The following is a 28000-nucleotide window of genomic DNA, read 5'->3' as shown; positions in this document are numbered from 1 at the left end:
AATACCCATAAAAAAAAGAGACTTAATACTTTCCCGTGCTGATGCCCATTGCTCAAAGCAAAGCCACCTGATGGCTGTCAGCATTAACAGAGAAGTAGGGGATTGCTTTGTTTCCCAATTATACTTACCTAGGTGGATGAGGCATCAGTCCCATGCTGCATCTGTTCCCCTCCGGCTATAAGTGTGAGAACTCAGCGACCACATTACTGTCAGTCACTGCTGTCTGCTCTGTTCCCTGCGCACTCATTGGAGTGCTGGGCTGTGGAGGGGGAGAAAGCGGCTGGCTCAGGCTCTCAGCGGCTCGCCACACATGAGGTTGTCATCTTATGGTCAATAAAAACAAAGTGGAATTCATGTTCTTGCACACTTTTTTGATAACCGACAGTAACAAGCTAGAATAAAGATGTAAGAAAGGGAGCTGGTGATGAGTGGAATGACTTTCACCATTGGTAAAAGGAAGGAAAGAAGGAGGAATGGTCATGTCCCAAGGGTGCTGAAATGACAACAGTTCAAGCTGACCAAATTAATGAATAATGAAAAACAAAGGGAAATAAAACAAAGTTCCAAGAAAACAAAGTTAACAAGATGATCTTTAAGAATGCTAGAGCACTAACCTAAAGCAGAATAAAGTATATAAAGCTCATTGATGCGCGCATGAAGACTGATGTAAACTGATGTCTCTGTAAGTGAAATCTGCTCATCAGTTTCCATTCATGCATTGGTGTGAATGAAACCTTAAAGTGATTCTAAAGGCTTATATTTTTTAAAGAAAAAAAATAACAAACATGTCTATACTTACCTGATGTGTGCAGTGGTTTTGTACAGAGTAGCCCAGATACTACTCTTCTTGGGTCCCCATCCGGCGCTCCTGGCCCCTCCCTCCTGTCGGGTGCCTCCACAGCAATCAGCTTGCTATGGGCGCACCAGCTGCTTCATGTGCCCATTGACACATTTAGCCGCGGTTCAGCACTGCCCCCTTTCTCTTCCCATTGGCTCACTGGCTGTGATTGACAGCAGTTGGAGCCAATGGCTCCTGCTTCTGTCTCAGCCAAAGAAAAGAGGGAGTCCTGGGATGGCTGAGACTTCAGTGCACATCGCTGGATTGAGAGGGGACTTAGGTGAGTATTAGGGGGGCTGGGGAGGATGCTGCACCGAGAAGGTTTTTTACCTTTATACATAGAATGCATGAAGGTAAAAAACCTTGAGCCTTTACAACCACTTTAAACTATGGCTTTATCAGAACGGTTGCAAGGAAGGAACCTACAGGAAAAAGGAGTAAGGTAAGTATTATTCCTTATTCCTGCACTCCAAAACATAATTGTCAGTTTTCCCTTGCAGTGCAGTAGGGCCCTACTACATGGGTAGATTTTGTCAAATCCCTAGAGGCAGGCCATACTGAAGAATGATAATATTTTTGTGATGAGAGATAATGGAAAATCCTTCTATTAGCAGATGCAATGTTCAAAATTACAAGGGAATAAGAAAATCCTTCAGGGAAAATGTAAAGACTCCCATGTGTTTAACAGAAAAACAAACTGCTGAAATAAAAACTGGGCTTTTACAGATTTTCACATTTGTATTCTAATACACCATTAGCTGGCTGATTTGGCTATGAACATTTTACTTATACTTTTAGTGATCATTGTCGTTTTATAATTCATGATCATTTTTGTTACATATGCGTGAGCTCAGTAATAATCATCTAGGGCTGCAGACAGAGGGGGCTCCACCCACATGACAATTTCCTATAAATTAGCACCTTGCTATTCTAACGATCAAGGCATTTTCAAATGATTCACGTAAGGCATGAATGTGTCCTTTAAAGGCTGCAACAGACTAGATCTTCGTATGCATCGATTTCTTCTTGTGCACTCAGTTTAGGATGTCAATGTTATACCTTACTGGGAATGTCACAAGCAGTTTTGGAAATAACACATCATTTGTAGTAGATGAATTGGGAGTGTTTGACTCACAAAACATGATGATTCTGATAACTGTACTCATCTTCTTTTTAATTCTGTTGACTGTCCTGGGTAACAGTCTTGTTATTGTAGCTTTTATTGAAGACAAACGACTTCGAAACAGGAGCAATTTTTTTATTCTCAATTTAGCCATCTGTGATTTTTTCATTGGTGAGTCACTAATCCCTTTCAATAAATAAAAAAAACTGTATTTTATAGACTAAAATATTGAAGATACAAAATAAGTGCTTTGTTAAGTGTATAATTTTTATTCTGTATTATACTCAAGAATGAAATAACATTTTAGTGACAGTAAAAGTGTATGTGTGGTTACATGGCATTGGGCCTTTCTGTCTATTAGTGAGTACATTTTGTTATACTGCATTTCATTTATTATGTAAACTGCTGTTATAAAATTTTGGTAATGTTCTATTGTAAAAATAAAATGTTTTTATTGGGAGTTGTCACTGAGGCTGGATCCATACTTTTTGTGTTGTAAAATGTTTGCAGCTTAGAGCATTTTTGACATATTTTGGCATGTGTTTTTTTCACTGGTATGCGTTTTTAACCTGTATTAATGTGCATTTCGCTGCATTTTCCTATAGACATTTTACTGTTCTTTCCCTAAAAAATCATCTATGTCAGCTGGTCAAATGGTATACTGAATAAAATGCAGTGCCATGTACTTCACATGCGTTTTACTGCATTACTGTGTTAGCATTCATTTGTAGAACACACAGAGGCTGCATTTTCTGCAACACTTTGCACTACAGTACAGTACACACTGGCCTGATTGACATGTTGAGAAGGGGAGGAAGCCATTAGCTCCATGTAAACTTCAACACTGAACGACATGGAGCTTACAAAGCGATTAAACCTACAGATCCAACAGATGGCAGAGGTGTGAATCAGTAGATGGGTATTTGGGCTTTTGGAGAGAACCTGAATAGGCAAACTAACAGAATTTTTTCCCCAACTGCCCTATAGCAAAAATAGGGCTACAGGGTGTCAAGGGTGCAGCTGTCAATCACCGGATCCCAGTCGGTGATTACTCACCGGTGCCCGGTTATACTAAGGATCCCTGACAGTTTTGTTTACTAACAGTTCTCCTCCCTGTCAGCTTGGGCACACTGCTTTGGATGGCTGCAGAGCACAATCATCCAAAGCAGTGTGCATACAGTGAAGCACACAGACACCGCCCCATAGTAAAACACACCCAGCACACAGTTAACTCTTTGATCACCCCTCATGTTAACCCCTTCCTTCCTGTCATTAGTACAGTGTCAGTCCTTTTTTTTTTTTAGCACTGATCACTGTATTGGTATCACTGGGGATGTCACCAAGTCAGTCCCCCCCAATGTCAGAATGTCCGCCACAGTCCCGCAGTCCCACTAAAAGTCACTGATCACCGCCAACACTAGTTAAAAAAAGAAGAAAATCCCAGTATATATACTGCCATTTGTAAACGCTATAACTTTCTAATAAACTGATTAATTTACATGTATTGGGATTTTTTTTTTAGCAAAGACATGTAACAGAATACATTTTGGCCTAAATTTATGATGAAATTTGTTTTTTTACTGGACATGTTTAATAGCAAAAAGTCAAAAATATAGTTTTTTTTCTCAAAATTGTCAGCCTTTTTTTTTATAGCGCAAAAAATAAAAAATGCACAGGCAATCAAATACCACCAAAAGAAATCTCAATTGGTGGGAAAAAAAGGACGTAAATTTCATTTGGGTGCAGTGTTGCAAGACCACACAATTGTCAGTTAAAGTAACGCAGCGCCATAACGCAAAAAATGGCCTGTTCAGGAAAGGGGGTAAATCCTCTGGAGGGCAAGAGGTTAAGTAGTGCTGGAACTCATAATTACATTACATTAGTCCAAATGTTTGTATTGACTTGAGAAAAGAATAAGCAGGACAGTCTATACAACGTAGCATTTCTATTTTGTATCTTTCAAAGGGGCCTTCTGCATTCCACTTTATGTACCATATTTCTTCACCGGCAAGTGGATACTTGGGAAATTCTTATGTAAGCTCTGGCTCATTATTGACTACCTCATGTGTACAGCTTCAGCAGTTAATGTTGCTCTTATTAGTTATGATCGGTTTCTGGCGGTCACTATGGCTGTAAGTATTTTACCAGGTGGCTTATGTTAAAATTATTCTATGTTTTATTATATGTAAATATATATATATATATATATATATATATATATATACATATACACAATGGCTGAATAATAAAAAAACAAACACATAAGCAGGAAATTCATTTGTTTTAATTTAAGTATAAGGCTGTCCTTACATTATACAATTTTCTTGTACAATTTTCCTTATATTTACCAAAAAGCATATAATATGTGGTCAAACCTAAACACAACACTTTCAATTGTATTCAAGACATTGTATTAGGCAGTCTCTTGCACTACATAGTTGAAGGTAAATCTAAAGGTAATTGTACAGAAATTGTACAGAAAATTGTATAATGTATGGCCAGCCTTAGTGTAGGTGTTTTCTCATTTGTAAAGCAAAAAAAGTGAAAACTAACATATTAATAATAAAACATTTTAATTCAAGACAAGAGAATAGATTCCTGAGTATCATGTCATTGTAAATGCTCACAAGGATACATTAATGCCACTCTTGATTCATAATACATCAGAAACAGTGCTTGAATGTGACTTGCTGTGAGCCTTTTGCAGTCCCTGTTCAGCAGAGCTCAGACATAGCCTGTAATTCCTCTCCTCTACACCATGCCTTGCACTACATTCTAGTTTCCCAAATTGGGAAACTAGAGTGTATGCAAGGTGTTGAGGGCAGGGGAGGAGTGAATTACACAGGCTATGTATGAGCATTTACATTGTCATGATACTCAGGAAAGCCTTGCTGTACAAGAACTGCAGGAGGCTCAGTTTTAATTAGTGTGCAAAAATGGTCACCACTGATTGCAAACCAGGCTAGGCAGAGAAGTGCCAACCCATCCCAAACATATTTCAAAAATTACAAATTTAATATACAAAATTTCCAGTAGTAGATTAAATTGACATCATAGTTTGATCAAATAAAAATATAACATATCATACTAAACATTGCTTTATAAACATTGAGTGGAAGAAATTTTCATTGAAAAGTAGGAATATTATACAGTAAGCATGTGTTTTGTTGTATTAGTTCTTTAGAGTGTACCTGTCACATTGCCATTCAGGGCCAGATAACTGGCTTTCTTGATAGCCCTCTTCCTCTTCTGTTGATGCCTTCCCCATCCTTCCATACCCCCCAGTTTTCCCTTCTGGAGTCCTAAGTGGAAAGCCCTTTGTTGGAGCTTGAATACGCAAAGTGAAGGGATGACTTTAAAGCTTATTTCCACTTTTGCAGCCAAATTGGGGTAACACCTACTTTATACTTGTTACATGTTCCCAATCACATAGCATAATTTAAAGTGTTACTAAACCCAGGGCCCTGCATTCACTCTGTCTGGTCTCCCACAGTACAAAAAACATGGAAATTATTTTCATAAATATAAACGGCTAAATACATTTTCATGTACATTTTCAAATACATTACATCAGCAGTTAGATTAGTCTTGTGACTTCTATCAGTGTCCAGCACAGCACTGATTAAAGCTTGTAGGACAAGTTTTCATTCTCCCTGATTATCCTATGAGGCTGCAGGTCCCCTGAACTTCTATCTGAACAGTGCTGATTGGCCCTGTGCTGATCACATGCACTCTCCCAAGAAAGAAAGAAAAAAACTCTCTAGCAATACACACCAAACTGAACATGTGCAGCCTGCCCCTAGGGCTCTGTTTTATCAGCAGATGGATTGGGGACAGCAGAAGAAGGGGAAGATCAGAGAAGACAGGATCAAACATCTTTTTTACAAAATGTGAAGGATTAACCCCTTAGGTTCCACAATGAGTATAACAAGCATGCATTACTGCATATATAGACTGATTTTACTGACGTGGGTTTAGTAACACTTTAACAAGAAATGGCAGCTTATTTTTTATTCATGATCTATTCAGGACCCTTCAGCAAGAAAAACCTAGGAAGCTTTCTTTTTTTCTGAAGGGGCTGGCCATAGCTATCCTTTTCTAAACTGTGCAGACAGATCTTCATTATCGATTGTAACTAGATTTGAATACTGTCTGTCCGAACAAAGGGTTAGAGGTGTAGAGGCTGGGATTCTTCATTGTATGGTAATGAAGACAGACCTAGTACAGGCTCACTCTAACATTGTTCAAAAAAAACCTCACAGTCAGCCATGACACCACCTCTTGAGAAACATCTAAAAAGGTAATATAAATATATATATATATATATATATATATACACACACACACACACACCTTATATGTATATAAATTTTCAAGCTGTGTGAATGGAAACACATAACATATAGTAGGGTTTTCTGAAATTTGACTGCAAAAGTAGAAATATGCTTTAAAGTGTTACTAAACCCATAACAGTACAATCAGTCTGTATATGCAGTAAAGTATGCTTGTCATACTCACTGTGGAACCTAGGAGTTTAATCCTCTGAATTATGTACAGTCAGGTCCATAAATATTGGGACATCGACACAATTCTAACATTTTTGGCTCTATACACCACCACAATGGATTTGAAATGAAATGAACAAGATGCGCTTTAACTGCAGACTGTCAGCTTTAATTTGAGTGTATTTACATAAAAATCAGGTGAACGGTGTAGGAATTGCAACAGTTTGCATATGTGCCTCCCACTTATTAAGGGACCAAAAGTAATGGGACAGAATATTAATCATAAATCAAACTTTCACTTTTTAATACTTGGTTGCAAATCCTTTGCAGTCAATTACAGCCTGAAGTCTGGAACGCATAGACATCACCAGATGCTGGGTTTCATCCCTGGTGATGCTCTGCCAGGCCTCTCCTGCAACTGTCTTCAGTTCCTGCTTGTTCTTGGGGCATTTTCCCTTCAGTTTTGTCTTCAGCAAGTGAAATGCATGCTCAATCGGATTCAGGTCAGGTGATTGACTTAGCCATTGCATAACATTCCACTTCTTTCCCTTAAAAAACTCTTTGGTTGCTTTTGCAGTATGCTTTGGGTCATTGTCCATCTGCACTGTGAAGTGGCGGCCAATGAGTTGTGAAGCATTTGGCTGAATATGAGCAGATAATATTGCCTGAAACACTTCAGAATTCATCCTGCTGCTTTTGTCATCAGTCACATCATCAATAAATTCAAGAGAACCAGTTCCATTGGCAGCCATACATGCCCACGCCATGACACTACCACCACCATGCTTCACTGATGAGGTGGTATGCTTAGGATCATGAGCAGTTCCTTTCCTTCTCCATACTCTTCTCTTCCCATCACTCTGGTACAAGTTGATATTGGTCTCATCTGTCCATAGGATGTTGTTCCAGAACTGTGAAGGCTTTTTTAGATGTCGTTTGGCAAACTCTAATCTGGCCTTCCTGTTTTTGAGGCTCACCAATGGTTTACATCTTGTGGTGAACCCTCTGTATTCACTCTGGTGAAGTCTTCTCTTGATTGTTGACTTTGACACACATACACCTACCTCCTGGAGAGTGTTCTTGATCTGGCCAACTGTTGTGAAGGGTGTTTTTCTTCACCAGGGAAAGAATTCTTCAGTCATCCGCCACAGTTGTTTTCCGTGGTCTTTCGGGTCTTTTGGGGTTGCTGAGCTCACCGGTGCGTTCGTTCTTTTTAGGAATGTTCCAAACAGTTGTTTTGGCCACGCCTAATGTTTTTGCTATCTCCCTGATGGGTTTGTTTTGTTTTTTCAGCCTAATGATAGCTTGCTTCAGTGATAGTGACAGCTCTTTGGATCTCATCTTGAGAGTTGACAGCAACAGATTCCAAATGCAAATAGCACACTTGAAATTAACTCTGGACCTTTTATCTGCCCATTGTAATTGGGATAATGAGGGAATAACACACCTGGCCATGGAACAGCTGAGAAGCCAATTGTCCCATTACTTTTGGTCCCTTAATAAGTGGGAGGCACATATGCAAACTGTTGTAATTCCTACATCGTTCACCTGATTTGGATGTAAATACCCTCAAATTAAAGCTGACAGTCTGCAGTTAAAGCACATCTTGTTCGTTTCATTTCAAATCCATTGTGGTGGTGTATAGAGCCAAAAATGTTAGAATTGTGTCGATGTCCCAATATTTATGGACCTGACTGTAAAAAGGCTATTTGATCCTGTCTTCTCTGATCCTCCCCTTCTTTCCCAGGTCCCAATTCATCTGCTGATAGCACAGAGCCCTAGAAGACACTGCACATGCTCAGTCTGGTGTATATTGCTAGAGAGTTTTTTTTGGGGGGGAGAGTGCATATAATCGGCACAGAGCCAGTCACAACTGTCCAGACAGAGGGTCAGAGGTCATGCAGCCTCATAGGACATTCAGAGGAGAATGAAATCTCCTCCTACAAGATTAACCAGTGCTCAGCCGAACATTGATAGAAATCACAAGACTACTATATACTGTTGATGAGAAAAGGTATTTAGCAGTTTATATGTACTAAAATAATTGCATTTCCATGTTCTGTGTACTGTGGAAGACCAGATATAGTGAATGCAGGGTCCTAGGTTTAGTAACACTTTAAGTGCAATCAGTGTCTGTAGTTTATTTTTAGCTTTGAACACTGTATACATTTTGCTTGCTATCATGTCAGTAATGCCTGTTTATTATGTTTCCCATCTAAAGGTGTCCTGGTAGATGACAGACTCAGCGATAGCATGCAATGCCAAGCTTCAGGAGTTAAGGCCAACAAACTATTAGCATGCATTAAAAAGGACATTTACTCAAAAGACAAAACTATAATTCTACCACTTTGCAAAACTCCAGTTCGATTGCATCTTGAGTATGCTTTCTGGACACCAGTCCTCAGGAAGGATGTGGTAGAACTAGAGACAGCTCAGAGGGCAACAAAGCTAATAAGGTGGCTGGAAGATCTTAGTTATGAGGAATGGCTACACATGTTAAAGTGGAAGTAAAACGCACCAAAGAAGAAAACAAATGGGCCCACAGTGGTTTTACTCATAATGTGCTAGTATGCACCACATACTAGCACAATATTACAGACTTACCTGAAACCAAAGCCCTCCAGTAGTGCACTGTCACGGGTCAGGGCGCTTCCATCTTCTCTTGGTCTTCCTGCTGGGTTCATGGGCTCCAGCCGTATGAATGGCTGAGCAGCGATGACGTCACTCCTGCGCATGCATGCTGGAGTCATGGCCACATCACAGAGCTCCGATGGAACGCATTGGTACGCCTTTCTTTCAGAGTGCATGTGCCAGAGACATCACAAGCTGCTGCAAATGTAAATATCTCCTACACAGTGCACGTTTAGGAGACATTTACTGTACCTACAGATAAACTTTATTATAAACTTACCTATAGGTGAAAATCAAAGAAGTGGCTTTACTACCATTTTAAACTGATTTTCCCTAAAGAAGAAACGCTTGAGAGGAGACATGATCGCAATGTACAAATATCTAAATGGTGGTTCTAGCATAGGGAGAAAACTAATCAGTCTAAGTCATTTAAAACACATGGCCAGTCAATGAAGTTGGATGAGAAGCGGTTTAACTGGGTTCCTTTTTTTTTTTTTTTTTATATATATAAATATTTATTAATTTTTCAATTCATATACAAGTCATTTCAACATTTCTATTAAAATAATTATCAAAAACGTATTTTCTCCTTACATAATTTATTCCTATATATGACTTTCTTTTCTTACCATCCCCCCCTCCCATACTCCCCCCCCATCTCCCCATCCCCTCCCCTCCTTCCCTCTCTCTCCCACGCTCCACATTCTCTCTTCTCTCATTAACTCCATATAATTCTGTTGTTCCTGAATCCAATTCTAAACCGACTTCCAGGGACATTATCTCTTCATATATTTCACCATTTCTCTATATTTTTCCCATCCTTTCCATTTTTTATTATACATCTCCAACTTATCCTCGTGCGTATAATACAATCTTTCTGTCCCGGAAATCTGATTTACTCTACCCATCCAATCCTCCTCAGTTGGCACCTCTCTTTTCTTCCAGAACCTGGGTATCAGGCTCTTTGCTGCGGTTAAGTAATGCCATATCCCCGAACTCTTATATGCTTTCACTGAGAGTTCTGAGATATGGAGGAGGCATAATTCTGGATCTAATCCTATATTAATTTTAGTAATTTTCCCTATCAAATAAACTATCCTTCGCCAGAACACCTGTATTTCTGGACACTCCCACCACATATGATACCACGTGCCCACCTCTCCACAGCCTCTCCAACACATCTGTGAAATTTCCGTATTCATCTTGTGCTCCATGTTGGGAGTAATGTGCCATCTATTCAAACACATAATTTATTTCTACTTCTCTCATACGAATATTTTCGTGAATTAATGTAAACATTATCCTCTTCTCCTCCTCCTCTATTTTTCTTCCCATATCTCTTTCCCATTTCTCTATGTGCATTAATTTTGTGTCTGTGTCAAGTTCCATTAATATCTTGTGTATTTTTGCCGTTCCGTGTCTACCATTTCCCCGTGACTCAAATATTCTCTCAAATGGATTACAGTCTTTTCTAGTTCTTATAGGCTTTGGAAGGCTTTCAAAAAAATTCTTCACTTGGTAATATCTTAGTCTATCCATCTTATTAAAGACTTCACCCTTTCTTTCCTCCATATCCTTGTATGACCCTATTTCCTCTCCTACCATTATATCTCTCAGTTGCGCCTCCTGTTTTATAATCCATTTCCCTGCTATGCTATCCTTACCCGGGATGAAATATTTTGTGTTCCTAAGTGGTATTAATTGTGAATTAAAAACCCACCCCTTTTGTCAGTGTAATAAATCCCATTCTTTTAAAACATTAAGAGTGTACGTGCTTGTGCTCTCCTCTAATTCTCTGTATTGTGCAGGTACCCAGATACTTTTACTTAAACTTATTCCACTCAGTGCTTTCTCAATTTTAACCCAAATTTCTCCGGATTATGAGTCCAGTCAAAGATTCTCGTGATAATCCCCGCTTTGTAATATCTCCTAAAATCTGGTACCCCCAATCCTCCTCTTTCTTTACTTCTAGTCAACGTTTCATAACCTATTCTAGGCTTTTTATTCCTCCATATACATTTTATTATCATTTTCCTCAGTTCTTTAAAATATGCCTCTGGGAGTTTGATTGGGATCATTTGAAATTTGTATAATACTTTGGGGACAATTACCATCTTTATCAAGTTTATGCGATCTATTCATGATGGGTTTCCATTTCCCACTCTCCTCAGCTCCTCCTTAATCTCATTTAATAACGTTATATAATTGGCTTTATAAAAGGTTCTTAATTGAGGCTGATAGTTTTATTCCTAGATATTTTAATTATTTGTCTCTCCAAAGGAAAGGGAATTCCTCTTGTAGTTTTTCCTTTTCGCTGTTTTTGAGAATGATGTTTAAGATTTCGGTCTTTGTCGGGTTAATTTTCAGGTTCGACAGGTCTCTGTACTCCCTCAATGCTTTCATTAAATTTGGAAGTGATGTTCTAGGGTTTCCAACATAAAACATCAGGTCGTCCGCATAAGCCACTACCTTATGTTCTCTATCACCTATCTTTATTCCTTTTATGTCTATGTTCTTCCTAATCATGGACAGTAAGGGCTCCAGTGATAACACATATAACAATGGAGACAATGGACATCCCTGTCTTGTACCATTTGACATCTTAAAATACTCTGATCTTCCTCCATTTACCATTATGGTAGCGGTAGGCCCTCTATATAACTCTCCAATCCACCCTCTCATTCTATCTCCCATTCCTAACGCTTCCAAAGTGTCCATCATAAAACCCCAACTTACTCTGTCGAATGCCTTCTCAGCATCTATCGACATCAGTATCATTGGGGTTTTCCCTTTTTTACCCTCCTGTATAAGCAACAGTGATCTCAAAGCATTATCTCTACCCTCTCTTCCCGAGACAAACCCCACCTGGTCTCCATGTATCCACTCCGGCATCAGCTCTTTCAATCTATTTGCCAGAACCTTTGCATATATTTTAGTGTCTACATTCAACAGCGCTATTGGCCGATAACTCGCACATTGCGAGGGGTCTTTATCTTCCTTCTGTATCAATACTATATTAGCCTGTAAAGACTCTCCCCTTTTTCTCCATCCCATTCCCCAAGGCGTTCATGTAAATCTTCATTTTGGTTATTAAAAGCTCTTTATATTTTTTATAGTATTTAGCCGTATATCCATCCGGACTCGGGCTTTTCCCTCCCGCCATGCTTTTTAACGCTATTTTTATTTCCTCTGAAGTTATTTCTGCCTCTAAAGAGTTCAGTTGTGTTTCTCTTAATTTCGGTAGGCCTGCCTCCTCTAGGTATGTCTTTCTTTTCCCTTTTTTTACTGTTTCCGTTTTCTTAAACGTATCCTGAGGTATGATATTATATAGCTCATTATAATACTCTTTAAATATTCTAGCAATATCCTTGGTTGAGTGTACAAATTCCCCCTTGGGATTTCTTATTTTCTCAATATAATTTCTATTTTTCTTCTTTCTTAAAGTTCTCATTAAATACTTTCCCGGCCTATCTCCCCATCTATACCTTTCACTTGTTATTTTATTAAAGACTCTTCTTTTTTCCTCCTCCATTACATTCTCTAATTCTTCTTTCTTCTTTATTAACATCTGCATTATCTCCTTAGATCTTTCCCTTTTATGCACCTGTTCAAGATCATATATTTCATTTAATAATCTATTTATCTTTTCTCTCCTTTCTTTTTTCTTTTTTGCCCCCATTGCAATGAGTAGACCTCTGATGTAAGCTTTATGTGCTTCCCACACCATTGCAACCGACACATCCTCTGTTTCATTCTCTTCAAAAAACCATTCAATTTTCCTCTCAATTCTTTGACCAATCTCTTCATCCATGAGAAGTGCCTCAATCAACCGCCATACATAACCTTCTCTCCCCTCTCTACCCCATCTTAACTTCATTGCAACTGGGGCATGATCCGACAGGATGCTTCCTTCAATTTTTACTTCTACCACCAACTCTATCATTTGATGTTCTACTAATATGTAATCTAGTCTAGAATAAGTCTCATGAACCTGCGAAAAGAAAGTATAATCTCTCTCCTTCATATTCCTAATTCTCCAGATGTCCACCAGCTGACACTCATGCAACAATTTCTTTAACATTCTCAAGGACTTGCTTTCCTCCCTCCTCACACAGGAAGTGGTGTCCATCCGCGGGTCCATACAGATGTTAAAGTCTCCCGCTACTATCATACACCCCCTTTTAAAATCCATCAATCTCTTCAACACTTCTCTCATAAACCTCTCCGGCCTCTTATTTGGACTGTATATGTTTGCTATTGTACACTCAATTCCCTGTAATTTACCTCTCAAAAAAAAAAACCTTCCCTCCAGATTCGTTAACCTCTCCTCCACCTCGAACCTTATATTCTTTGCAAAGCCTATAGCAACTCCTTTTGCTCTTTTAGTTGGTGAGTCCGCATAAAACCATGTTGGAAAATATCTAGTCCTCAATCTAACCTTTGACTCTATCTCTAGGTGTGTTTCCTGCAAAAATACCACTGAGGATTTTCTATGTTGAAGTTCTTTAAATAACCTAAATCTCTTTCCTGGACAGCTTAACCCTTTTACATTGTAGGTTATATATTGGATTTCTTCTATCTTACTCTTTTCCTGCTGACTCCTTCTTCCTCCTTCCCTTCCTCTTTCTTATTCCTATAGAGCATTTTTATCCCACTACACTTTTCTCTCCCCTTATCCCTCCCCCCCCTCTGTCAGTACTCCCCTCAATCCCTTTCCTCTCCCTCCCCTCCTTCCCCCTCCCTCACCACCTCCCCCCCTCCTCCCCCCTCTTTTTAGGCCTTCACTTTGCCTAACCATCATTTGTGGAGATAGCATCCACCTTTGACTTAATCCTTAGGGCTACACTCCTCCTATGGACATCCTCCCCTCCCTCCGGATCTCCCCCTTGACCCCCTTTCTACTTATACTTCTAAAGAAAGAAAAAGGAGTTAAGCTAGAGGGGCAAGGGAGGAAAAGGCGATGGAATGGGAGCAAGGAGAGAAAAAAAAAAAAAAAGACTTCTCTCCCCTCCACTCTCCCTCCCTGCCCTACCTCCCCCCACCTGTCTCCACTCCTCCCCTCTTTTTGATCTATTTCCCCCAGATTCTTCTTCCCAACCATTAATTTCAATTCTCTGCATTTCAAGTCTATCGCAAAAATTTCTCAAGTCCTCTGGGAACCTCAAATGGGCTGTTATTCTGTTTTTCCATCCTATTAAACACTCCGGTACCCCCCATCTATATTGCACCTTCTGTTTTTTCATCTGCTCCAGCAAAGGCCTCAGAGCTCTCCTCCTCTGGAGAGTCTCTGATGACAAGTCCGCATATATTTGGATATCCATTTCTCCATATTTTATTACTGGTTTTCCCTTAGTTTTCCTCCAGATTCTTTCCCTTTGCTGCAGTTCATAAAATTTAACAAGTATGTCTCTCGACCTGTCCTTCTCATGGTTCCCCTGGAGTTTCCCATTTCTAGAGATTCCTTCTATATTAGTCCTTTCCATTTCAGAGTTTCCCATTATAAAGTTCAGTATTTTGCAAACCACCTCTTCCAATATTTCTCCTTTTAAACTTTCCAGTACCCCTCTTATCCTTATATTTCTCCTTCTTTCTCTATTCTCTTGAATTTCCGCCTTCTACTGCAATTTTTCCTGAGCTTTTTCCATATTGATTATCTTCTTCTCTAATTCGGAAATAATCTGGGTCTGATTTTTAACTTTCTGCTCCATTTCTTCCACTCTTAGCAACAACTGCCCCATGTCATTCCGAATATTTATCATTTCTTGCTTTATTGTTCTCTCCAGATCTTTAAACATTTCTGTCATCTCTTTTTTATTTGGGATTTGTAGATCTTTTTCTATCTCTGATATTTGTTGACTGCTGATATCCAGTTCCATTGATTGTTTAGGACTATTTTGCATACTTAAATCAGACTCTCCTTTGTCATTTCTGCTCTGGGGCCTTTCTGGGGTCACATTTCCCTGGGATGTGTACTTTTTAATTGTCCCCGTTTGGGTCCCTTTAGGCCCGGTTCCTTTTGCACTTTTATTTTTCATTTCTTCTGTATCTTTTATTTTTCTCTCATAAACTTGTGCTTTACAGAAAGAAGAAACTAATAAGGTATAGAGATAGAAATCCCAGCTCTGTCTGCCCACCTTTCTGTGTGCCTTTGCCTGCACCTTGCGTTCTTCTCCTTATTTATATTCTCTGGGGGCCCCCCCCTTTTCTCTCTGTCCCTGCTTTCCTCCAGCTCTATACAGTTTTTATGTTTGGGGCCACCGCCAGACTCACTCACCCTTCCTGCGCTTCTCGTGAGACGGCTCCAGGCTCCATCCTCCAGCTCCTTCAGTAGGTCAGCTCTCTTCCTCTCAGGGGGACCCTCCAGGACTTTCCTCCACTCTCTTCTTCTTTGTTGGGCAGGCTCACCATCAACCCCTTGCCAGGGCTCCAGGGGTGGCTGGTCGTCTGACAGGACGGTATTTCTCCTGCTCACTGTCAGCCTCTGGCTGGACGGCCGGCTTCCTTGCCTCCCAGGGATGCACCGCAGCCGGTCACGTGTCCCGGCCGCACCTCCTTGTTTCCCGGCAACCAGGCTCAGCGTCCCCGCCTCTCTCTGTTGGTCTCCGTTCCCGACTCTTCTTTCCGCGGGCAGCCGCTCAGCCAAGGGAGCCAAGTGAGCCCGCCCAGTCGAGGTAGGTCTCTACCTTCTAGGGCTCCATGCTTCAAGGGGGGAGTTTAAGGTCCAAGGGGGATCGGTCGGAGGAGCCCCCTGTGGGAGCTCCTACCACGAGCTCTCCGCCGCCGCCATAGTCAGGCTCCGCCCCTGACAAGTGTATTTCCTGTTGTAAAACCCCAGCCTGTGTTTGTTTCTAGTTAGTCCAAGCCTAACTTAGTTCTTTACTGTTAGAGCATTAGGGATGTGGAACTCCCTTCCACAATCAGTGGTGTCAGTGGAAAGTGTCAATAATTTAAAAAAAAACTTCTAGGTGGGTACTTTAGCAAACCCAATAAACAGGGATATGGGAATTGGTAGAGACATAATAGTACTTTAGCAAACACAATATACAGGGATATTGGAATTGGTAGAGACATAATAGTACTTTAGCAAACACAATATGCAGGGATATTGGAATTGGTAGAGACATAATAGTACTTTAGCAAACACAATATACAAGGATATGGGAATTGGTAGAGACATAATACACACCCACACATGTTGAACTGGATAGGCTGGTGACTTTATGCAACCTTACCAACTATGTAATGTCTGCATTCATAAAATATTTAACCACCTTTTTTATCCACTTGTCCAGGTCACATACCGCTCTCAGCAGTACCGTCATTGTAAGACAGTGCTTACAATGGCTACAGTTTGGATACTGTCCTCTCTTCTATACAGCCCAGCTATTCTGTTCTGGGAATACTTACACAGTGACAGCTCCTTTTCTGAAGACCTCTGCTTACCTGCCTACTATTATGACTGGCACTTTCTTCTGGCAGCATCAATTTTTGATTTTATACTTCCTTTATTAAGCATTTCATTCTTCAATCTGGGTCTTTATTGGAACATCAGGACAAGGAGTAGATCAAAATGCTGTACTGCCGTATATCCAGGTTTTTCTAATAGAGGAGAGTTGCACCAAACACCATACATAATACCAGCAAAGCCTATCCCTAATAGGGTAAGTGACCAACAAGAAACAGAAAGAAATGTGGTCAGGGCATGTTTACCACAAGTGCTAAAAAGACATTTTTCAAAAAAGACTAGGACTTGGTTAGAAAATGTCCAGGAACAAACAAACCATGTGCGAATTGTGAAGTTATCTCAGGATAAAAAGATTGCCAGATCTCTCTTTATTTTAGTTTGTGTTTTTTGTATTTGCTGGGCTCCTTATTCCCTACTTATGACAGCTCGTGCTGCCTGCCATGATTATTGTATTGCTTCTTACTGGTATGATATTACGTTTTGGTTGCTGTGGATAAATTCCTCAATAAACCCTATTATCTATCCATTATGCCATGAAAGTTTTAGGAGAGCATTTATCAAAATAATTTACAAGTTTGTAAGGAATCACTAATATCTTTTGGCAGGAAAGTATAAAGTAGTAATTGGTTGGATGGGATTTTTTTTTTAAATTGAGGAAGGTTTATTTACTACGACCATAAAAAAACAAAATAAATAAATAAAATCATATATCAAATACTATAGAGAGCTATCCACATTGCTACTGGATAAACTGAAATAGCTACACATGATTTAAGAACCATAGGCTTGTTATATCAGTGAGATTCTTCTAAGAGCTGAAGTTCCTTTTCCTCAGCTACCATTCAGATCCATATCTGAGCTGAAAGTATGAATCCAATTGGTAGTTTTGGAGATAGCAGTAAGAAGTAGGAAGAGTGCAACAGAGAAGGTTTACCAAAGGAGTAGAAAACATTCCCTTTGCTTATTGAACATGTGAAGGCCTATTCTCTTTCATTTTCTAATCATGTACACTAAACCTCCTGTTTTCTTTTTAATTTTGCATGTGGTTAGGTATTAACCACCAAGTAAACATGCTCTACTTCTTTATTAAATCAGCCCCAATGATTCTGTTATTATTCATCAGAGACATGGTTAGTTAATAACTAATTATACCTGTATCTCCTCCTTAGGATCAGTGTGTTTCCTTTATTTTGTTATTTTCCACTCCTTTACTAATGTTGGATGTCTTTTAAAGACACCTGAGTGCAATTATGTTATTGTAATGTCAACTAACCCATGAATAGTGCTGTTTCTTTGTCCCTTGAACTGTGCAATGTACTGTATAGTTGTACGTTTTGTGTTGTACTTTACATTTTTTTGTAAAAAAAAAACAAAAAATGAATAAGCCATTCAAAATAAAGCAATTGATGTCTAGTGTTTTTTTAATTAATAATTAATATTAATTTTACTTTGTCCCTCGAACTGTCCAATGTACTGTATAGCTGTAAGATTTATGTTATACTTTTAATTTTTTTGTTAAAAAAAGGCAAATAAGCTATTAAAAATAAAACCAATTGATGTCTAGTGTTTTTGTAATTAATATTACTGGATTTTATTTCTCATTGGAATAGTCTTCACAAATGTGTTTCTACTTTGATAAAAAGGAAACCTCATGACATTATATGACCAGCTAAATGTGTATACAGTAATCCTTTGTGTTAAAGGGACAGATATCACAACCAGCATTTTCACATATTAACCGTCTGGTCCCATTACAGTTACATGATTAACCCCCCACAAATAATATTTATGATTGCTCCAGAAAGCACTGTTTTGGGCTTCAACAGTGACCAATGGTTCTTCATGTTACAAGGTCTGTAAAATTGTGAGATGAGTGGCCTGGGTATGGCCAATACTCCCTGGAGAACTGTATAGTTCTTGAGGAATCTTTATATGAGCATGTTGTGAACATGTGCAAATTGGTGATCATGTGAAAAGTCTCTTAAACATGTAACAGATTCAATATTAGCATGTTTTTAATTACTGTGGTGTCAAGGCAGTTCGAAGAAAACCAGCAAATGATCTTACTGCTGGAGTAAGTGAAAAAGCTGAGCAACCATATAGCTTTTTGCTCAAGGATAATCAGATGCAGTACAGCAACACAGCACTTTACTGTTTCATGTGTTGTATGTAGAACGACAGCATGCTTTAGTCAGTTCTGCTGCCAGGCACAGTTAGTTGAACAACACAAATGAGGTGAAAGAGAAGTAAGTGCATCTTAGCTTTATTTTTGAGAAAGTGTTAAAGTCTACCAAGTTTGCTGTGAAAGATACTTAAGTCACTGACTGCTGTTTTACATGTTGGCAATGACATGGATTAGGGTATGCAATAAGAGATCTAGGGACAAGTGGTCATGCAGCATTGGAATAGGTTTTCTGGAGAAGTCATGTCAATGCCACCATCACCCAACTCCAAAGCTGAGATGATGAGATGAAGTTTTGGTTCAGGTAGTCTTAATCATATTCATCCCTCTAACACTTCATTCCATGAATGTCACTGCCACCCCTAATAACACTGATAGCATCACATGCAGTAACTTTTACAGTTACAACTGTTTCCCTTGCAGATCTTCTTTTCATGGGCATATATCTGAGAAAACGTCTGAATTGTAACATTTGAATATCTATACACAGCTTAGTTGCTTGTTCAATAGGAAAAAAAACTTGCTGCTTTTTGTTTCATGGAGTACTTGCATGCACTCAGGAAAAAGAGTACAATCAGAATGTATGTACCAGGGTAGAAAACTTGTTGCAGGAGAACATCTAGAGAGCAGTGATTAATGTCATATTTTCTGAATGGTCTGGAGTTGTGAACGGTGTACCCCAAGGCTCTGTTCTGGGAACAATTATTTTTAACTTGTTCATAAACTATATAGAGGTTGGTATAAATAGTCCAAACTCAGAGTTTGCTGATGATACAAAGCTAAGCAGGGCACTATCTTCATAACAGGAAATATCAAGTTTAAAAATGAATGGTAGGCAGCTACATAGCAGATGGGGTCTATTATTGAAAAATGTAAAGTAATTCACTTGGGAGCTAAAAACATGCATGCAAGTTACTCGCTAGGAGGAGAACTTCTGGGGAGTCAAGGATGGAATAGATCTAGGGGTTCTAGCAAATGACAGACTCAGCAATAGCATGCAATGCCAAGCTGCAGCAAGCAAGGCTTGCATTATTAGCAAACATTAAAAAGATATTTATTCTCTTTTAGAAGATAAAATTATTCTTTCTCTTTACAGAACCCAGAAAATGTTGAGTATGCCATCCAGTTTTGGTTACCAATCCTGAGGAAGGATGTACTTGAACTGGAGAGAGTTCACAGAAGGGCTACAAAGCAAATAAGGGGGCTGGAAGACCTTAGTTATGAGGAACAACTACAAACATTAAATGTTTTCTACCCGTAGAAGAGGCATTTAATAAGGGATATGACAAACAAGATACACTTGTGCTCAAATCCCAACAGCTAGTGCATGCATTTATCCATCAGGTGCTAAAGGGGTGCAACCACTATTAACACTAGAAATTCTGAAGGACCCTCTGCACACTGCTATATACACTTTCAAGCAGACTATGCAATAAATAGGGATATTTGGTTCACACATATTGCAATACATGCTTAAGATGGCCAACTGCGTCAAAGTAATCCCTCTATGGCCAGTCCTACTCTGCTCTGCCTACGCAAGTGCTACTGTGGACACAATGCTAGCATAGGGGAAAAGACACAATGGGGAGAGCTACCAGGTTCAGGTCTGGCTACTGACACAACAATACAACAAACAAGAGATCCCTGTGCTCAAATCCCAACAGCTAGTGCATGCATTTATCCATCAGGTGCTAAAGGGGTGTAACCACATATTAACACTAGAAATTCTGAAGGAACCTCTGAACACTGGTATATACACTTTCAAGCAGACTATGCAATAAATAGGGATATTTAGTTCACACATATTGCAATACATGTTTAAGCTGGCCAACTGCATCAAAGTAATCCCTCTATGGCCAGTCCTACTCTGCTCTGCCTATGCAAATGCCACTGTGAACACAATGCCAACATAGGGGAAAAGACAAAGTGGAGGAGAGCTACCAGGTTCAAGTCTGGCTACTGACCCAACAATACAACAAACAAGAGATACCTGTGCTCAAATCCCAACAGCATGCATTGCATGCATTTATCCATCAGGTGCTAAAGGGGTGTGAACTAAATATCCCTATTTATTGCAAAGTCTGCTTGAAAGGGTATATACCAGTGTGCAGAGGGTCCTTCAGAATTCCTAATAAGGGATATGATCGCAATATATAAATTTGTCAATGGGGATGGATATTATTGGGAGGAAACCATTTAATCTTAGGTCTCTAAAGAAGACATGCAGTCACACAATGGACAAGAAGCAGTTCAGTCTTAAACTGTGTAAGGAGTTCTTTTCCATTCGAGTGGTATGGATGTGGAACTTCCTTCCACAATTTGTGTAGTCAAAGGGAGTTTGGATAAATGAAAAAAAATTAGATGTGTTTCTTGGCAACTATAATGTACAGGCATATTGAAAATAGTACTGACATAAACACACACGCAGGTTGAACTGGATGGACCACTGTCTTTTATTCAATCTTGCCACCTATGTCATTCTATATTCAGTAACTATGTACCACAGGCCTTTACTCTTCTCAGTAGAATCAATTTATATTTAGAGGAAGCATGCCCATCAATGCCAATCAGTGCCTAGCAGTGCTCCCAGTCAGTTCCCATCAGTTGCTGCCAATCTGTGCCCATTAGTGCTGCCAGTCATTGCCCATCTGTGCTGCCAGTCAGTGCCAGCTATCAGTGCCCTCCAGTGCTGCCTATTAATGCCCTTCCGTGCTGCCTATTAGTACCCATCAGTGCTGCATATCAGTGCAGCCTCATCAGTGCCTCCTCATCAATGTCCACCAGTGCAGCCTCATCAGTGCCCACCAGTGCTGCCTATCAGTGCCCATCAGTGCTGCCTATCAATGCTCATCAGTGCTGCTTCATCAATGCCCATCAGTGCAGCCTATCAGTGCCCATCAGGACTAGCTATCAGTGCCCATCAGTGCAGCCTCATCAACGTACATCAGTGAAGGAGAAAAATGACCTGATTGTAAAATGTTATAATAGAAACTAAGAAAAATGTTTTTTTTTTTCCAAGTTTTCGGTCTTTTTGTTTAGCAAAGAATAAAACATCCAGTGGTGATTCAATACCACCAAATAAAGCTCTATTTGTGTGAGAAAAATCATAAAAAATTTCTTATGAGTACAGTGTTGCATGACCACGCAATTGTCATTCAAAGTGCAACAGTGCTGAAAGCTGAAAATTAGCATTTGAGTTATTTTGTCAATCAACAAGTTAACATTGCTTAAGAAGAGATTAATACATACAAAAAGCCCTCCTACTGAACCAGGGGCAGACTGACAACTCATGGGGCCCCCGGGCAATAGGGGATCATGGGGCCCCTGTGTCCTCATCCACACTCAAACCACACTCAAAAAAGCCTATAAAAAGGTACCAGGGACATCTCATGGGGCCCCCTACTGACCCCGGGCCCTCGGGCAGTGCCCGAGTTCCCCAATGGTCAGTCCGCCCCTGTACTGAACCAGTGTGTAGCACAGTAAAGCATTGTTAAAAGAGAAGCTTGGGGAAGAAAAACAAACAATAATACTCGCCTGGGTGGATGCAGCATAGGTCCGATGCTGCCATCTGTTCCCCACTGCCTTTAGGACCAAGAACTGAGTAATCAAAGATTGCTGATTGCTCAGTTCTTGGTTTTTAGTGAGAAGAGAGCGAGTGACTGTCAGACTCTCTACCATTGCTTACTGGAGAACCAGGCCGTGGAGGGGGGAACTGGCTGGCTCAGGGTCTCAGTAGCATGCTGAGTGGCTGAGCCAGCTGCTGGTCAGGGATCTGGCTGGATCCCGACATTTAGGATTGGATCGCTCCAGAGCCTGGACTGGCTGGATGAGGTAAGCCGATAGCAGGCTTTAGACCTGAAAATGGGTTACAGGAGTGCAGAATTGTGTGCACTCATGTGATTCATAGAAGTAGGGCCAAAAGAGCTTTGAGTTGCAGGGATTAGCTGTTGGCTTTTTACAAAAAAGACAACATTGGCGTATCAGCAATAGTACTGTTAGTCTAAATAGTTTTTAGGTAGTGAGGAAGAAGGAGTATTTTACAAACAGCAAATATAGTGGATTATAGAGCTGGCTCACTGAAAAATCTTCCACCTCTTTCCCTCCACACTGCAAGTGGCTATTGCTTTTTTGGTCTAGGTTTAGCAGAAGAGGCTGCATTACTAATGGGCTGTGGGCGACCTCTCAGTGTCATCACGTACAATTCAGGGCTATTACCCCTGCATTGTACATGGAGGAAGCAGGCACGCCACTTCATCTGGGAGTGCCTTAAGGACTCGAACACACCATGATGCCCAGATGCCAGTTCTTCTGCACACATTCTGCAAGGGCACAGCAATATCAGTTGTTCTCTATGTGCCCTGTTCACAACATTAGTATCATGTGAAGATTTTTTCTGCACAGAAATCTGCAACATATATAAAGCTCATTGATGCGCGCATGAAGAATGATGTAACCGGATGTCTCTGTAAGTGAAATCTGCTCATCAGTTTCCATCAGTTTTCATGCATGCATGGTGTGAACGAAGCCTTAAAGTGATTCTAAAGGCTTATTTTTTTAAAGAAAAAAAACAAACAAACATGTCTATACCTACCTGATGTGCGCAGTGGTTTTGCACAGAGTAGCCCAGATGCTCCTCTTCTTGGGTCCCCCGCCGGCGCTCCTGGCCCCTCCCTCCTGTCGGGTGCCCCCACAGCAAGCAGCTTGCTATGGGCTCACCAGCTGCTCCATGTGTCCATTGACACATGGAACCGAGGATCTGCCCCGCCCCCTCTCTCTTCCCATTAGCTCACTGGCTGTGATTGACAGCAGTTGAAGCCAATGGCTCCTGCTTCTGTCTCAGCCAATGAAAAGAGGGAGTACTGGGATGGCTGAGACTCCAGTGCATATCGCTGGATTGGGAGCGGACACAGAATCGCCGACAGAACCGGAGTGACCCGCCACTGCATTCAAATCCTTCCCCAGGTCAACAGAAGGTCGGTCCGGAGCAGCAGGAAGAGGCGGCATCAAGTGTGGGATGCAGCAGAATAAATCCCCTTGAGAAGAAGAAGAGGCGGGTGCAGTCCCCATCGCCGCCCAGAAGGCGAGGTAGGAGGGCCAAACACTCAGCTTCAAATGAGGTGGCTGTGGAGGCAGCGGCCCCTGAATAGGTTGCTGGGGGCGGAAAGGTCAGGTGACTGACACAGTGGATGGCCTGTGCATTTTATCCCGGCCATAACCAGCGGGGGGAGAATTGGCCAGCACAGGGCTCCTATGGAACAAGCCATTGAGACAGAGACCTCTAGTGGTGAGTTAACAGATTTATTGCATTGTATTTTGGATTTTTAAAAAAAAATAGCTAACAATATTCGTTTCTGCTAATACTGACTGTTTGGTCAAATGCGTTAGGTAATTCCAATTCACGGGATAATATTTTTCCCATCAATAATTCTATAGGAAATTTTGCGAGCAATACTTTACCTTTGGTACAGTCTACAACACCTAATTTGCTATTAATAATTCAGCTGTTCCTGAGATGTGTCTAAAGGAGGTATTGTCTTGTGAAATATTGCCACTAGGTTATCACCTCTCAGCTCAAATAAAAGAAAAAATTTAGAAAGGGGATTTTTTAGATATATTGTCTTTACTCCCATCTTCCAAAGATTTTACACATAAATTGGAAAACAAATTGGATGAAAAAACTGATGACGACAGACGGAGACCAATGGTGAGATCATTTAACAATTGGTTACAGGCTTTCACTATTTATTCTAGTGTTTTGGGCAAAAAACACCCAGAATACTGCAGCAGTTTATTCCAACATTTGGAACATGTGTTGGAAGCATATAAAAGCTTTGGCGGATTAGGTTGGTATCACTATGACGAGTCTTTTAGACACAAAGTATCTATTTACCCTTCTTTAAAATGGGGAATGAAAGATTTAGAATAGTGGCTTAATCTAATTCTTCCACAAAAGCCTGCATATGTAAAACTACAATCTACACCTGCCATCTCTCCTTATAAAAGAGGTTACTGCTATGCTTTTAACAAACCCAGTGTAAGTTGGGAAATTCTTGTTAATACAAACATGAATGCTCCTTTTGTTCAGGACAACACTCTGTACTTAAATGTTACAAAAGAAATGTCATACAGTATTTCAAAACGAAAGAGATAACTTTGCAAAAAGCTTACACATCAGTGAAATTAAAAAACATGCTTCATTGGCTGGAAATATATCCAAACCAGGAGATAGTCAAGTTTTTAATTGAAGGCTTTACAAACGGTTTCCAGTTACCTGTATTTTCTGGATTTGGTTGTATTTTAGTTAACAATTTGAAGTCCAATTCAAAATTTCCACATATAGTTAGGGAAAAATTAAACAAAGAACTTCTAGAAGGCCGTATGGCCTTTGGCCACAGAAAAAACAATTTTTCCATCTACAAAAATTTTTTTTTTGGGAATAGTTATCGATATGGAAATTTTACAATTTCAACTGCCTTTGTCCAAAATAGATAAAATAAAATCTATTATTGCCTTGTTTTTGAGAGAGAAAAAAGTGTTGTTAAAAGAGCTTCAGTCTTTAATGGGACTGTTATTATTTGCAACAAGAATTATGCCTGTTGGCAGGATATTTTCTTGATGCCTTTCATTAGCTATGTCAGGTCTTAAATCACCATTTTCTCATGTCAGATTAACTGCTGACTTAAAAGAGGACCTGCTAGTATGGCTAAAATATTTTGACATTTACAACGGTAAGTCATTTTTTTCAGGATGAATTTATAATTTCATCAGATTTGGAATTGTTCACAAATGCGGCAGGGTCATGTGGATTTGCTGCCGTTGGAAAAAGCAGTGTGCTGTGGAGAATGGCCTGCTAAATGGATTTACATGAAAATAAATAAAAACATAGTATTATTAGAATTATTCCCTTTAGTAGTGGCATTAGAAATTTGGGGAGAGCACTTTGCTAGTAAGAGGATTTTAATACACTCAGATAATAAAGGAGTCATTTACTCAGTTAATTGATTATCATCCAAATCAATTTTTGTTATAAAATTACTGAGGCACTTTGTATTTTTATGTTTAAGTTGGAATATTTGGCTAAAAGCTGGACATATACCACGGAAGGAGAATCAAACTGCTTTATCTCGATTTCAGATATCAAGATTTTGGCAATTGCTGCCCAGTGCAGACAAGGAAGGATTTGTGTGTCCAGAACATTTATGGGACCTAATTTAGAAGTCTTGACAGACTCTATAAAAAATTCAGTAGCACAGAGTACATGGGTTGATTATTCAGCCGCATGGGATAAATGGATAAATTCTCTAAAGATTTTGGATTTCAGTTTGATTCTACTTCTTAGGCAGCAATTTTGAGCTTTCTAGATTCCTTAGTGCACTTGAATTTTTCCATATAGCCATATAGTAAAAATATTGGCAGGAGTGTCATTTTTCTTTAAACTCCGAAATGTAGCCCCGTGCAATTCATTCTTTTCAGTACAGCAGGCCCCTAAAGGTTACAAGAAGTCACATCATTTCCCAGATACTAGAAGGCAATTACAATTGATTTGTTAAAATATATTTGTAAAGCCCCATCATTCATTTGTTTTTCCGAATTTGAAAGTGTATTATTTAATAAGTCATTTATATTAGCATTCTTTGGAGCCATGCAAATTTCAAAATTATTATCTCACAATAAAAAGTCATCTGCTGGTTTAATGTATCCTAATGTAGTTCTTTTGGAGTCGGGGATACGTTTATTTATTCCCCATTCAAAAACAGACCAGTTTAAAAAAGGTACATGGATATCACTTTACTCATGTGGAGATGCTGAAATTTGCCCCTTAGTTATCATAAAAAAATATTTATCTATTAGACCGACCTGCAATGGTCTTTTTCTCATTCATGAGGATTGTTCCCATCTTACGAGATATCAATTTGATTTTGTTTTTAAACCCTGCGTAAATAAGTTAGGGCTTCAACAATTTAGATTCACGTCACATTCATTTAGAATAGGAGCAGCAACTGAAGCCACAAGATTAGGTTTGGATGAATCTATTATAAAAAGACTGGGCAGATGGGAGTCTCAATGTTTTAAGATTTATGTTAGACCTAATCTTTCTGTTTAATTTTAGGTGATAGAAGATATATATGGATCCTGTGACACTCTTTTATTTATTGGGCTTATAAAAGAGCTGCACAATGATGTTACACTGCTAATTTGTCCTTGGATCCGAAAAATTTCCAAGTTTTATGGAAAGGAATACGAGGTCTTCGTTGGTCTAATATTTTCTTTCATCTTTCCAGGTTATTTGAAGTGTGGCCTGCTCTAGATATTTTAATCGTTCATCTCCGGGGAAATAATGTTGGTAATATAAATACTCTGGATCTAATGTTTATGATGAAGTGTGACTTACATCGCTTCAAATTATCATCTCCGAATACCACAATTATTTTCTCTTAGATAGTACCTCGTCTTAAGTGGCTAATTTATCCAAAATTTTAAAATTTGGAAAAAATTAGATATCGTTTGAACAAGTCTAAGTTCATGCCTTTTTTAGGTGGCCTCTCCTAAAGAAACTTGGATTTAGAAGGAGGCTTTAGCGGAATATACAGATCAGATGAGGTGCATTTAAGTGAAGTAGGTTTAGACATTTTTAATTTGGGATTGCAAAATAGCATTGAGATGGCCGCGTGTGTGGGGTAGGCCGGTCTTGAAATTTCAAGCCCAGCTGGTGGGGGACTGTTGTTATATTTATTCAGTTTGAGCTCGAGTCCTTAACGACTGAGCCATTTGATTGTTATTTTATAAGAGAAGTATAAACTTGATTATTAATTATTTATAGTATTTGTTATTCTTTATTTATTTAAACCAATAAAGTGCCGCGTCCAAAATGTTGCCATTAAAGATTGTGTGTGTCTATTTATTTAGATAGTTAGATATTGGGTATTGAGAGAGGGAGAAAAGGTGCGGTCTGCATTCCCATGCATTAAGAGGACTCAATCATTTGGGACCAGTAACATGGGTGGGCAGTCGCCCTTCCCTCTTTTCATTTAAAAAAAAAAAATGAGATATGTATATATATATATATATATATACATACATACATACTGTATTTATATATAAGGTTACTGTGCCTTTAAATTTTAAAGAGAGTTTGGGCGGGAAAACAAGTAGCACGTGACCTGGGAGAAGATTCCAGAAGGTCACATGACTAGTGGAAAGTTCTAGAAAGTGGGGCTCATTATATATAGGAGCTCCATTGGTGGGAGACTGCCAG

General features: G+C 39.5%; 1 protein-coding gene and 1 pseudogene across 1 annotated transcript; both read left to right on the top strand.

Moving 5' to 3' along the window:
* Positions 1 to 1882: 1882 nt before the first annotated feature.
* LOC149463202 (histamine H3 receptor-like) lies at positions 1883 to 20005 on the top strand. The gene is made up of 4 exons (XM_089675753.1): positions 1883 to 2132; positions 3927 to 4093; positions 16390 to 16758; positions 19841 to 20005. The coding sequence occupies exons 1-4, from the start codon at positions 1883 to 1885 to the stop codon at positions 20003 to 20005; spliced, it is 951 nt and encodes a 316-aa protein (XP_089531879.1).
* Positions 20006 to 23201: 3196 nt separating this feature from the next.
* On the top strand, positions 23202 to 27500 carry LOC149463201 (uncharacterized; annotated as a pseudogene).
* Positions 27501 to 28000: the final 500 nt, after the last annotated feature.

Source organism: Staurois parvus, unplaced genomic scaffold (genome assembly GCF_062004578.1).
Source record: "Staurois parvus isolate SC_StPar_1 unplaced genomic scaffold, SC_StPar_1.0 ptg000157l, whole genome shotgun sequence".
NCBI classification, from domain to species: Eukaryota; Metazoa; Chordata; class Amphibia; order Anura; family Ranidae; genus Staurois; species Staurois parvus.
Note: the sequence above shows the minus strand (reverse complement) of the source record. Positions and strands in the feature narration are given on the sequence as shown.

Coding starts and splice junctions, on each gene's coding strand:
- LOC149463202 (XM_089675753.1), top strand. CDS start 1,883: ATGTCAATGTTATACCTTACTGGGAATGTCACAAGCAGTTTTGGAAAT. Junction 4,094..16,389: donor TTCTGGCGGTCACTATGGCT/GTAAGTATTTTA, acceptor CCACTTGTCCAG/GTCACATACCGCTCTCAGCA. Junction 16,759..19,840: donor CAAAGCCTATCCCTAATAGG/GTAAGTGACCAA, acceptor TTCTCTTTACAG/AACCCAGAAAATGTTGAGTA.